The sequence below is a fragment of the Chenopodium quinoa genome, unplaced genomic scaffold (assembly GCF_001683475.1).
Source record: "Chenopodium quinoa cultivar QQ74 unplaced genomic scaffold, ASM168347v1, whole genome shotgun sequence".
Classification (NCBI taxonomy): domain Eukaryota; kingdom Viridiplantae; phylum Streptophyta; class Magnoliopsida; order Caryophyllales; family Amaranthaceae; genus Chenopodium; species Chenopodium quinoa.
The window spans coordinates 1-13,084 of NW_018742260.1; the positions used below are offsets into that span (position 1 = coordinate 1).

The 13,084-nt window shown below is 32.7% G+C and overlaps 2 protein-coding genes across 4 annotated transcripts; both read left to right on the top strand.

Moving 5' to 3' along the window:
- Positions 1-838: 838 nt before the first annotated feature.
- On the top strand, positions 839-8,703 carry LOC110682882. 3 transcript variants are annotated; one of them, XR_002503507.1, is made up of 7 exons: positions 839-949; positions 1,060-1,164; positions 1,432-1,535; positions 1,654-1,724; positions 4,448-4,562; positions 5,386-5,608; positions 8,237-8,703. XR_002503507.1 is itself a non-coding variant. In XM_021859226.1 (7 exons), exons 4-7 carry the CDS (start codon positions 1,663-1,665, stop codon positions 8,273-8,275), a joined length of 324 nt encoding a protein of 107 aa, XP_021714918.1. In that variant the 5' UTR covers positions 839-949; positions 1,060-1,164; positions 1,432-1,535; positions 1,654-1,662; the 3' UTR covers positions 8,276-8,703. The 3 variants fall into 3 exon arrangements, 2 of the variants coding, with proteins under 2 accessions (XP_021714918.1, XP_021714921.1); XM_021859226.1 differs by having other exon boundaries at positions 5,501-5,608; XM_021859229.1 differs by having other exon boundaries at positions 1,060-1,150; positions 5,501-5,608.
- Positions 8,704-10,043: 1,340 nt separating this feature from the next.
- Positions 10,044-12,743, top strand: LOC110682929. The gene is made up of 5 exons (XM_021859283.1): positions 10,044-10,389; positions 11,095-11,359; positions 11,439-11,967; positions 12,062-12,277; positions 12,354-12,743. Exons 1-5 carry the CDS (start codon positions 10,044-10,046, stop codon positions 12,459-12,461), a joined length of 1,464 nt encoding a protein of 487 aa, XP_021714975.1. The 3' UTR covers positions 12,462-12,743.
- The last annotated feature ends 341 nt before the right edge of the window (positions 12,744-13,084 follow it).

Sequence of the window (13,084 nt, forward strand, 5' to 3'; positions counted from 1 at the left end):
TTTACATTGTTGTTATGATATTCCTAGTATCATGTCTAGGTTAATTTTAATATTAAATATGATTGCTATGATGCCTTTTATTCTTTTCCTAATATTTATGATTGTTAGTATCATGTTAGGGCTAAAGATTTGATTTTTATTGCTTAGTGACATGCTAGGGTTTGTTATTAATCTTGTTAGTATCATGCCTAGGATCTTGCAATTATTATGCTTTAATATTAACATGAATATGATTATGATTATAATTGTTATAATTTATTATGAATATTATTATTATTTTGATGATGATTATTTATTTATTTATTATGATTATTATTAATATGATGATATTATTATTTATTATGTTGCTTGATATATTATTTTGTTATTTATTGCTTGATCACACCTTTTATTGCATGTTTAAAGGGAATTTGGTATTTGTCATCATGCTTAATAAGATAATTAATAATCTTTTTAGGGTTAATTGTGATTATAATTCAAGTGATCGCCAATAATAGATTTATTTGTGCATTAATATTCAACCAACATAGATTAAACAGGTTTAGGGTTAATCCTATTGATTGCATGTTAATCAGAAAGCGCACATGAATACGATCAGAATAAAGTAGAGGCCTATTATTAGGGCAGGTTCAATCTCTTTTAGGTTGGATTTGTACCTTTCATCCCCGAACCCTTATTTGGTTCTAGACCTTATGGAGTTGACGATCTCTTGGATCGTTAAGGGTGTAACCTTCACCTCGTGAACGGTTTACAAGTGCCTAAAAAAACTTGTTGGCGACTCTTTTGCTCTATCTTCTTCCTTTTTAGACGTCACCGTACTTTAGTGTATGATCACAATGGGGTTCAAGCTAGTGGGATTAAAGACTTGAAATTATTCCCGACGTTGGAGGAAAATCTACAGATTCTGAAGTTTTCTATGGTCGTAGCAATGGCAGCACTAATTTCATGAGTATGTGTTCTTTTTCCTAGCTTCTTATTTCAATTCTTTTTATTTCATGCCGATAAATTCAGTTTCTATTATTTATGCCAAAGATTAACTGGGGCTTCCTCTGCTTGCAGTGTGAAGTAATTTCCTCCTGTTTCTCTGTTTTCTCTCTAAGATAGGCGGAAGGAGGAAGATGGAGCAAGGTTTGGTCGATTCGAGTTTGAGGTGAATAAACTAAGGTATTATTGGATGTACGGCCTGTTTTTTTGTATTTAATTTCTAGAATTTTTTTTTCCTGCTGTTGATGTCTGTGTTTTGTGGAATTGATGGAATTTCACTTTGATTTATTGAGAAACAAGATCAGTTGAAGTTATGCAAATTTTTTTTTGTGAAATTCGAATTAATTTTAGTAAATTGGTAAGTGAATTGGAGAGAGTTTTGAGTGGTTATATTACACATTAATGAAGTACTTTGTTGTTAAGAATTTTGGGTAATGCTTAAATTAGGGTTTCTCGCGATGACTGCACATAGCGGATGAGTACAGAGGTTGGTGGCCTTACAGCACACGCGTCGGAGGAGAGGATCGGAAAAGAATACAGCAGCTTCTGAGGTAAGATTTTTCTTTTTCATCAAATACCAATATTAGGGTTCATCATTAAATTTATTGTCAATTTTGGGTTCTTCTAAGCTTGATTATTTCTGATTTATTTTTTTGGGGGATTTTGTAGGAAACCCATATGTTCAAGATTATTGGATTAGAGAAGATATTCTTGATTGAGTTGTCAATGTATGTGCCAAGGTGAGTTCATTCGAATTTAATTTGATGTTATATTATTTGCTTTTGTCTTGTAAATATGTGATCTTAAAGTGTTCGATGAATTGCTTGAATGAACATCGATTGTGGGTGGTAAAACTTTTAATCTGAAAATACATTGATCGGATGTCAATTGAATCTAATTGCGGATAAATTATGTGCCTTTTATATGTCTGTCAAGTGTTAAATTTATTTGGAGTGTTACACCTGTACAATGGGTCTTATGAACGACAAATTGTACACCTTGATAATGGGTCCTATAATGGCTACAAAGCATGATCACATCCCTTCCTCTACTCCCACATAACTAATGGGGTTAGTTGGTTTGAATTCAGTAGTTATTATATTGCTTTTCTTTGCTCATACCGATGTCATCCATGCCTGACATATTTTAGTGTAATTCTTTGCTCCTTATGAATGTGGGAGTAATATCATCTAATTTAAGTGGGTTTGTCCAGCGGCTTTAGATAGGTTTTCACTATTGGCTGATCTTACAGTTCTTAATATTTTTCTAATCACAAGCTAATGTAGTATAGATCTTTGGATTATTCATGCAATTTAACACTATAAAAAAAACAATGGTATTTTAGTTTATAGTGGGTTTTTTCTGTCAAAAGTGTAATAAACCCACATAATTATTAAGATATCTGTTGGTAACTTGACAGATTTTCCTTAGTTTTTTAAATTTTTAGATTATGATATGCTGAATTCTTGTTTAAAGTAAAGTTATCTAATTCTATGCATGGTTTCTTAAGCTTTTGCCAAGTTTTCATTATGAACAAAGAAAGGACCTTGCTAGGTTCATTATGAAAACTCCACAATTTATTTTACTGAACTCGTTTGCTTGCTAATCATACGTATGCTGCATGAGATATCATAGAATTTGCTTCCATTTTTGAAAACTTGTTCCACTTTTCATTTTTGGCCGTTTTTAAATATTTGCTCCATTTTCTTATTTGGAATGCTTTTACAATATTTAATTAATTTCTCTCACATAGTGAACCCACCATGAATCATATTTTATTAATTTCATATTTTTTCTTAATACTTTTTTTCCAATTATTATTAATTTCTCGGGTTGCATATAACAATGAAGACAGCTGAAATTCTCCACTCTTACCCAATTAATCTTCTCTCTTTGAGCTTCCTCACAATGAAAAAACAAATCAAAGCACGTGCTATTTCACCTCTGTCAAAGTAGATATGTTTTGAGAGGGAACTTTGTGTCCTTGTCGGATGTTTTGTGTATAATATTATTTACTTTTTAAAGCTAATCCACACTTTATGTTAGTAGGCACTTTGGACCTCCATGCAAAGGCCAAATAAGCACAAATGGGAATTTAATGAGATAGATTACATGCTCATGAATAATTAATTATGTGAATGAATTCTCTATAAGAATAAAGATCCAAACTTTTGTCTTCACATCAAAAGGTATTTTACAAAGTTTAAAACACCTGGCATAGCAAAACACCTTAAATTCTGCAAATGTTTATCTTGTGGGATTGAAGATTTTGGGAAGGGTACACCCTTAGTCACACAAAAAGCATCATCAAGGGGAACATGGAACAAATGGGAAGACCTTGTAGGAAAATGCCCCCCTTTTCCATGTATTGTCATCATTGAAGAACCTATCTTTTTGTAGGAAAAGAGAGACACATCAAACACATTGAATTAGCTTACAAGTGAAATCATGAGTATAGTGATGGAGCCAACATAGGAATTTAATGGTTTTGCAGAAGTTTATTCAAAAGGGGCCTTATGCTGAGGGATATTGGTTTCTAAAGGGAAAGTACTACCAACATTACCTCACTATGATATTAGTGGACTTCATGTTACCAAAGCCCTTTATATACTTGCTTACTCTGAATCTAACACATGACAAAAGAAATAATAAGTCCAATACAGACATACAGTGTTAATGCCAGCTAGGCTTTTCACAGGGTGACCAACCCTAAGGCCTGAAATGAACCCAGAAATTAGGTTGATGTTGCAGGATCTCTTATACTCTTAGTTGAAAGATGTAGAAAGGATCTTATTATCTGAATATTGAAGATAAAACACTAGAACACTTCCCCTGCCCTGCACCCTATTCTTTATAGTATTGACTATAGATGTTTGCTCCCCTTCAATCACTGTTGCTGGTATGGTCTTTGTTTGCTACTTTGCTGGTTCAAATCTTATGTCATTCTCGATAAGTGTTGCAATGCAATTGTTATATCATGGACATGAGACCATTGTGCACATCCTGATCCTGAATGCACATATTGTTAAAAATTACTGAGCGTATAGTTCAAAGATTGCAGGCATATTTTCCATATTCGTAATTTTTGAACTCTATTTATTTGCTGCTGAAGTAAATGAGAATTACTTGTATATCTTTGAAACCTATAAACCATGTGTTCCTCTGGGATTTGAATGAATGACTACTAAACCAATGACCTCCATAGGATTCAAGGTGTGCTCATTTCTGTATTTGTGCCCAGGAAATTTCCTGTGCTATCATCAGGCTTGAAGCAAACGTTTAGTATGGTTTTCTGCCTTAGAGAAGCAGAGAAGCACATTACTGTTGATGATTTGACTTTCTTAGTTAAAATATGTTTGTTATTGAGGATCTAAATTCATTCAAGTCATTCTTTCACACTACATTCACTTTGTAATTCTAATCCTTTTCTGAAATCTAATTTTTATTCAACCTTATTTTGCAGTCCATCTCGGACATTACCGTCCATCGATCTCGGACATTACCGTCCATCTGATGACTGCCTTGACGCCTTTCTTTCAGTTTTAAAGGATAATGGTATAGACCTCAGTGAAGTTGAGGTAAGTTGGTGGTTCTTTTCCTCCACTTTTCTTGGATGTGTAGAGAACTACGTACTTTAATAAATCAATTGGGACTATCAATTGAGACATTACAATCATGGAAATTTTTCAATTGGGGCTATCAATTGGGACACATAAGAATAAGGGGAAAAGAAGTTAAATTGGGGCTATCAATTGGGACATTACTCACAAACCAAATTATTGCAATATAGCATTTGGGTTACTCACGAATTGCCTTGTTCAGCTAATTGGGACTATCGAAACTTTAAGCCTTGGTGATTACATTGATTATCTCATGTGTAAAACGGTCAGTAATTTGGTTTATCTTTGATTAATTTTGTTTAGATGTTTGATTAATTTTGATCAATGACCTGTAAGCTGTTTTTCTTTTCAATTGAGCTTTTCTTGACAATTTGCCATAATGAAGATGATCAGTAGCTGATAAATTTATTTTTTCTGGATTTATTTATGAATTACCATCGTTGTAAATGAATGATAGTATGATACGTGTCGATTTTGAGCTATTGATTGTATTATCAATGGATAATAGATTTTCTTCAGATGATATATATAAGGCTTACAGACCAACTTGTTGTGATGTTAGCATGAAAACAAATAATTTTGGTGATTCAAATATAAATTAGCATCAATGAAATACACTAAAATGAGGAATTCTTATTTATATTGTAAGGCCTCGTTAGTGCTCTTATTTTTTTTTAAACATTCTTATTTTAATCAAACCAAGGTTAAATTATGCAAACTTTGATTTAATTTGCGAAGAAATTTGTTTCATATTAAACTGAGTTTTTCTGCAAAATTGCAGAGATGGGTTTCACGAAGAAAGAGTATGAATTTCTTATTATGTGAGCGGAAATTGAAAATTCCTATAATTATCTCACACCTTATCTTTGCTCCGCTTTAATTTGTTGAATTTCAAGGCGAAAGAGGGAGAAACCGAGAAGAATAAATGGAGGGTTGTGACTTGTGAGCAAGCTCAACTCGGTCAATTCAAGGAGGAGATTAAACGTCGTGCTTTGATTCATAAGGTTTTGCTTTCTCCTCTTTCTAATTTTTCCTAGCTGAAATTTTATAGTATATAGAATTTGTGATTATTCCTTTTTTAAAAACAAAATGAAAGCAGAACTTCTTTATTTTGGATTTAATTTCTATGTTCATCTGATTATATAGTAAAAGGATGGGAATTTTTGTTTTAACTCACTGAAATCTAATATTCATTTACACCTTCACCATTGGAAAGTTTATGGAGGCTTCTCAATCTATCCTCTGTCTTAGGCGATTCATCTTTGTTTAAGTTTAGGGCTATTCAAATTGATGTACTAGGAATTTGTCTGGTCTTGTAGAGAAGCAAGTACTAGCATAATTTTTATTTGTATCTCTTTATAAGATTTGCTACTGTTTTCTTAAATTTCTATATTCTGTGGGGTATGTAGCCTCTAATATATTATGTGATTATTTCGGTTTATTTACGAGGAAAATTCATTCATTTGTTTTTTATTCATTCCTAAGTGTGTTCATATTGATACATGTATATTACCATGCTATGTTGATTCGTACATCATTTTGGTGATGTTGGGAAAGACGTACGACTATTTGTTTCTGTCCATGGGTTTCTTTGCTTAAATAGATGACCTGTCAACATGTTGGTTTCCAATTTGGAGAATTTATACCCTTCTTTTAAATTTTAGGTTCTGTGATTTTGGGGAAAATAGAAAGAAACTTGATTTGGGTTGTATAATTTGGATCATTGGTTACAAATAACAGCAAATTTTTGTTTTTCCTAGCTTAAGTTTTACAGTATTTAGAATTTGTGATTGTTCCTTTTAATAAATCAAATGAAGGCAGAAATTCTTTATTTTGGATTTAATTTCTGTAATTTATATGTTCATTATGTGTGATTGCGGTAATAGAACAAGATAGAGCCCATAAAGAGAAAGGAAGTGAGAAAACAAGGGCCTAGAAAGATAAATGGATATATTGATGGATATCAATCAGTAGAAATAGGTCTTCTGAAATTCATGATCCATAAAAAAAAATGAGTAACACCAAGAGATAGGGTTCGTAGAGGAAAAGGAAATGAGAAGGGGGGAGGAGTAGGAAAATTTTCGAAATCATTAAAGTCAAATGAGATTGTTGTGGAAAATTTTCTATATTAAAACATACCTTTAATAAGACATAAATTTTGTGATAGAAATTCAAAAAAACACGTGGATTGAAAAGAGAAGAGCTTAAATGAGATATCTGTGTAGATAGCAGTGTGTTTTAGTGAAGGGGGGAGGAAAGGAAAGTGGTACACTAATGGAGGGAGCAAGTAGGTAGAGACTTACTAAAAACTACAAATTCATAAAATATGAGTGAGGTCAAATAGATAGAGAGTGAAAAATGAGGGATTAGAATTGAATTAATAGATAAATTGATGGCTAAAATGTAGGAAGAAGCCTTTCAATATTTACAATTCGTACAAATGAGTAACAAAAGGTGATATATCCCATATATGAAAAGGACGTGAGGAGGGAGGAGGGGAAGAGAGAAAGGAATGTGGTACACTAGGGAAAGGGGGAAAAAAATCCAAAAACCGTAAAATATGAGTAAGGTAAAATAGAAAAGCAGTGAGAAATAAGGGCATGGAAAGATTAATAAATAAATGTTGTATATCAAGTAGAAAGAGACCTTTTAAAATTCACAATGCGTAAAAGTGAGTAACAATTAACAAAAGCCAACAGGAGATACATCCCATAGAGGAATAGGAAGTGAGAAAACTAGGGCTTGGAAAGATAAATAGATAGATTAATGGATATCAAGTAGAAAGAGACCTTCTAAAATTCACGATCCATAAAAAAAATGTGTAAAGCATGGAGGTAGAGCCTATAGGGGGAAAGGAAATGAGAAGGGAGTGATGGGGCCATGGGGGTGTGGAAGGAGTAGCAAGTAGTGTAATACTTTCTAAATTTGCAAAATCAATTGGGAGCTCATTGGATGATTTTGGGGGGAGAAGAAAAGTAAAATGGTACGCTGAGGAAGGGAGCAAGTAGGTAGAGACTTACTAAAAAATTACAAAAATCATAAAATAAAAGTGAGGTAAAATAGAAAGGGAGTGAGAAAATGAGGACTTGGAAAGATTAATATACTACGTATAAATTGATAGATAGCAAGTAGGAAGAGACCATATTCACAGTTCATAAAAATGTGTAACGGAAGGAGATATAGGTCATAGAGGAAAAGGAAGTGAGGAGGGGGTAGAGGGGGAGGAGAAAGTAATATGATACTTTATAAAATTTGCAAATCCATAAAAGTCTATTTAGAAGGAGATAGGTAGAGGAAGCTAGCTGTTATGGATGTTGGTTGTGGCGTTGGTAGAGTTCATTTCTTCATGGCAGAGAATTTCAACATTGATCTCATTGGCATTGATATGAGATCTCTCCACCAATATGATCTCTATTATTGTTGCGCATGTAGTTGGACACAATAGTGCAAAGGTAGCTGATTGTAAAATGATTACTTACCTAGACTATACTTTTGATGTGATCTACAGTCGTGATACCATTCTTTATATTCTTGTAATGTATGTTCATGCTTTCCAGTAATTTTTTTCCATACATCCTTGGTAACAACTTAATTTTAGCGTTATAACGGTGCTACTCTGTTTTACATTTCAGGATAAAGCTAGCTATTCACATCGTTTTATAAATAATTGAAACCCGATGGGAGAATTTTAATCATTGGTTACTGCAAGAATGCTGGTATACATACACCCATCACAACAACGCCTGAATTTGTTGCATATATTAAGCAGACTGGATGTGATCTCTATGATGTGTAGGCAAGTGTCTAGGTTTTATTCTCAGTTCCCCATCTTCGAAATCAGAATTTCTTACTATTAGCATATATACTGATGATGTATTCATTCGTTCCAAATACTTATGAGATGCAGTCGAGAAAGAAAAAGAAAGATTTGTTACAAACATTAGAGTTTGTTCATTTTGTTGAGAAATCATTAAAGAACTAATCGTTGTCGATGTCTCTGATTTGTTTTTACAAGTATTCTCAGTTATAACTTATGAATCATGTATGCATCATGTGTAATTTGACAATTATTAATAAAGGTTGAAACTTGTACACCAAATAATAGAACCAATAAATTGTAGTCTTTTACACTACTAAATTGTCTCTTCAATTCACACTACCAAATTGTTCATATAGTCTGTATTGTTTCTTGTTAAAAAAGGCTTGTGTATACATGAGAAAGATTGTATCAATTTTTAATTTAAAAAGCTAAATTCTCTGACATTAGTAAAGAAGATGTTACATTCTACATCTATAACTAAATAGTACAATGGTAAATTTTAATTTTTTAAAAAAGAAATTAGTAATTTTTAATTCGAATGTCATTTCAAATATGTAATTAGTAAAATTTAAAGTAGTAATTAATTTACATTAATGTAATTTATCACAATATTTTTAAAACAAAGAAAAAAAATTCTATAGGTATCATCAATACAATATTGTTTTGAAGGCTTTAAACAAAGATATTAGTCTCCATTTTTACTTTTATATCTTTTAAAACCATGCAAAACATACCGCCAACCAAAAAAATGCTAGCTTTTTGCTTAACAACAATCATATTGTGCCAATATTGTAAAGTCTTTAGATGAAAATAATATTTTCATGAGAATCCTCCATAGTCTAATCCAGTATTTTTTTTTTTTTGGATTTTTTTTTTTTGGGTGTAACAACAAAATTTTAATTATCAATTCTATATAATTCTACATAAATTATAAATTCTATAATTTTGCTATATGGATAATTTCTATATAATTTTCTTAATTCAATATTTTCTATAATCCAATACAAAGCCTAGGCATTTGAATTTCATACTTCCAATTACAAAAGCACAATTTAATGTTACCCTTACGAATTTAAGAAATTGATGAAAAAAATTACAACCAAACAAAAAACACGCTGAACTATTGCGCGCGTAGCGCGCGAGAGGGCGACTAGTATATTTAAAATACGGGGCATTACAGGAGACGTCAGTTTTTTTTTTTTTTTTTTTTTTTTTTTTTTTGAAGGGGGGAGATAAAATTCATTAATAATAAGCCATACGACACTTACATAAGAGATCGTAATCGAACAATACAAAGACAAAAGAACCAATTACAAGTTCGTTTTAGTTTGTTTTGTTTTGAGTTGCCCTTTGTCAAAAAAAAAAAAAAAAAATAAAAATAAATAAATACTTTCTCACTCTAGAGAATTTCTCACTCTAGTTTTAAGTCGTATCTTGTTATTTCTTCAGTTTTTTAATAATTAGGCGGTTAATGCAAGTTATGCAACAGAACTTCAAACTATATAATCCCTTCTCAACTTCAGTTTTCTGTTACTCTCTATCTAACTACCTTCACCTGAAAAACACTCTTCATTCTTCATTCTTCCTTCTATTCTTCATTCTTCTTTCTTTAACTAAAAATGGCATCTCATAAAAACCCTGAAAAACTAATAGAAATTGAACTAAGTCCAGCATTAAGTCTTAAGCAATCTGCAATGTGTTTGTGTGACCATGAGTTCAACCCCAAAGCTATGGGAAGGCTGGATATTACCGAAAGAGGTTTCGAGATTACAGTCCGAAATACGGACTCTAAAGCTGCCATGGTTCTGTTCTTCAAGTCTACGGAGATGATGAAATATCACTGCAAGAAACCCATTTTTGGGAAGTTGATTAATGTGTCACAAATGTACCCGATTGCTGCTAAAGATGATGATATACTTAACATATATCATCTTGATGGGTTGAATCAACTCACATTCTCACTCGGTAATTTCCATATTTATGTGTTTTTTTCCTGCAATACTCTGTTTTTCGTGATATTATTTCGTATTAATCAACCCCTAATTTTCGCAATTAAGGCTTTAGTTTTGTTGATTTTAGTTGAATCTTGTGTTTAATTATATAATTTGTCGATTAAATTATGATTTGTGAATTTGTCGATAAAAGTTCCAACAATTATGATTTGTTAATTTGTGATGATAACTTTAAATGTTTCTTGATTTTTCATTTCTTGTATATTAACTTCTGAAGTATTAATTTTTTTGTAGTTGAATCTTGTGTTTAATTATATTGTTTGTCGATAAAATTTTTAATATAAAAAGTTCCAGCAGTTGTTATGATTTGTGATTTCGTGATGATAATTGTGAATGTGTCTTGATTTTTCATTTCTTGAATATTAACTAGTATTAATTTCTGGATTTATTTTGATTTTTGTGAGTATTATATTTGATGACAGTAACATGACCTCATTAGGATAAAGTACGATGTAGAATCGCTTTAGTTGGGCACAGACCTACCATTGTTCATATTGATCATAGTTTCTTATGAAATTTTAATTGCAAAACCTTACTGATGGTCTTTTCAAAAGTGCAATGAATTTTACAATTAAGGCTGAAGTTCTTACTGACAATAGTTTTAGGAGTTTCATATTATTCTAGGATAGTTTAATTAAGCATTCTCTACTTATTTCAGGGAGGGATCCAAATCAAAAATATTATGTAGAATTGTTGAGCATGGATGATAAAATTCTGAACATTCCTGACATCAAATTCCACTGTGAGGTGGTTCTCCCACATGAAACCTTTAAGAAAAAATTAAAACAGCTTGAAGATGTTGGGGTTGTTGCCTTTAGTATTGGAGAAAGATGTTTGCAGATTGTCGGAAAGAAGGGAATGACTGCAGGGCAAAGGCATCTAGCATCATTCATCATGCCTCATCTGGGAGCACTACAGAAAGCGTCTTATCTAACATCAAGTATCCAAATGAGTTTTCCTAATGAACAAGTTGCTACTATCATGCTGCGATTCTTCCTCCAGCACTCGGGATTTGCTGTTCATATGCAAGACAGATCAGGACTTCGAAGGGGAGAAAGAAGAGTTAATTTGTGGCTCGGATTCTGGAGGAAATGCGTTGGAAGAATTAGAGCATATAGGCACTACTGCTGGTGGCAGACTTGGAGGATATAGTGCTTTGTCTTATACTGTTTTGGAGGTTCTCCCATACAACATCGACAATGCAGTAATTACTGAATTTGAATGTACTACAAAAGACACCTCTTATTGTGCAGAAGTGACAGACAGTGAGCTCAGAAAGAGGAACAGAAATATAATGAAGGCGATCTTCAAAACATGTCTAAAGGAGGCCTTTCCGTCAATGAAACACATGACCCTGATGGTCGTTTTCATGGATCCACAAAGAGAGGTTGCTATCGAAATTTGTTGTGCAAATGCTGAAGCTGCTAGGCTGGCACGCCATGGTATGGATCAAATAACAGTTTCTAGGTGGCTATTCAACAAAGTTGGTCTTTCTTTTATTGGGAAACACTGGCTACATGCGAAGTTTTTGGTAACTGCATTCCCTTCTCTCTCTTTTTAATTTTCATTTTATCCTTTGTTTTCTTTTACCTGCTACAACATATGTGTTTTGTTGTTGTTTTCAGTTGAAGAGAGGAAACTGTCCAGTGGATGTCAGTGACAAGTTCCTGATGGCAGACCCAATAGGTTTGCTATGGAATGAAACTGATTTGTTAAATGAAGGTATGAGGGGCACGGAGGTGTTCGTTAGTCTTGTAGGCTATTTGGGGGACGTTGATGGTCTAAATTCTGTTGAATCTGTTCAGAATTTTCTTACCAATTTGGACTGGAAATCTATAAATGTAAGTCTTATATGAATATTGTTTATGCTGTTTGTTAAGTAATTTAGAAGCTACTAACAAAAATTATCACCTGCAGAATTTCAGCATTCTGGCTGCAGCTGGAAAGATTGTGGTGCCGGGGCTCGGAGACTTTGCTGAGGGGCTGGGAAACAATAAGGAGATGAAGCAAGATTTAGCTGTGTGAGCTGTCTCTTCTTGGTGCAGATTGACTATAGTGAACTTCCTAGAATGTGGAAGTAACTTTTTCATATAATAAACAAACCAAGCTGGTAGCCTTGACAGATACTGTGAAATGCTTGCTTTATTTGTGACTACAGTATAGTTACAACTTGTGAGGCATATGTAATTTCTGTTTAGTGTATGTTAAGCTGTCCTAGCGAGGGCATAGCAACATCTATCAGTAGTTAGGTTGTTATTCTCTCATCTATCCTGTATCAAATTTTGTTACTTTAGATTTGTGCTGTCCAAAGTTTCAATATCCTATGCATGCATATAGTACTTAAGAATTTCAAGAATTTCAATATATGCACTCTTTTATTTTTGGGAGGGTGGAACTTTTGACAAATAAATGTTCTTATTGAACAATATAAAATACAAGAGAAATGATATACACATTAGTAATTTCAGTAATAACTTGAATTACAGCTTTGAACAATCCTTAGTGAATGGCTTTACATATGCTCCTGCCAAAGTCATGCTCATTAGTAATCCAAATCCTGATACTTCACATTAAATGTGTGTAACTCGAGTTTTTATTGCCAATGAAAAACAATACAAAGTACAAACAATACAGATCAACGCATCTAG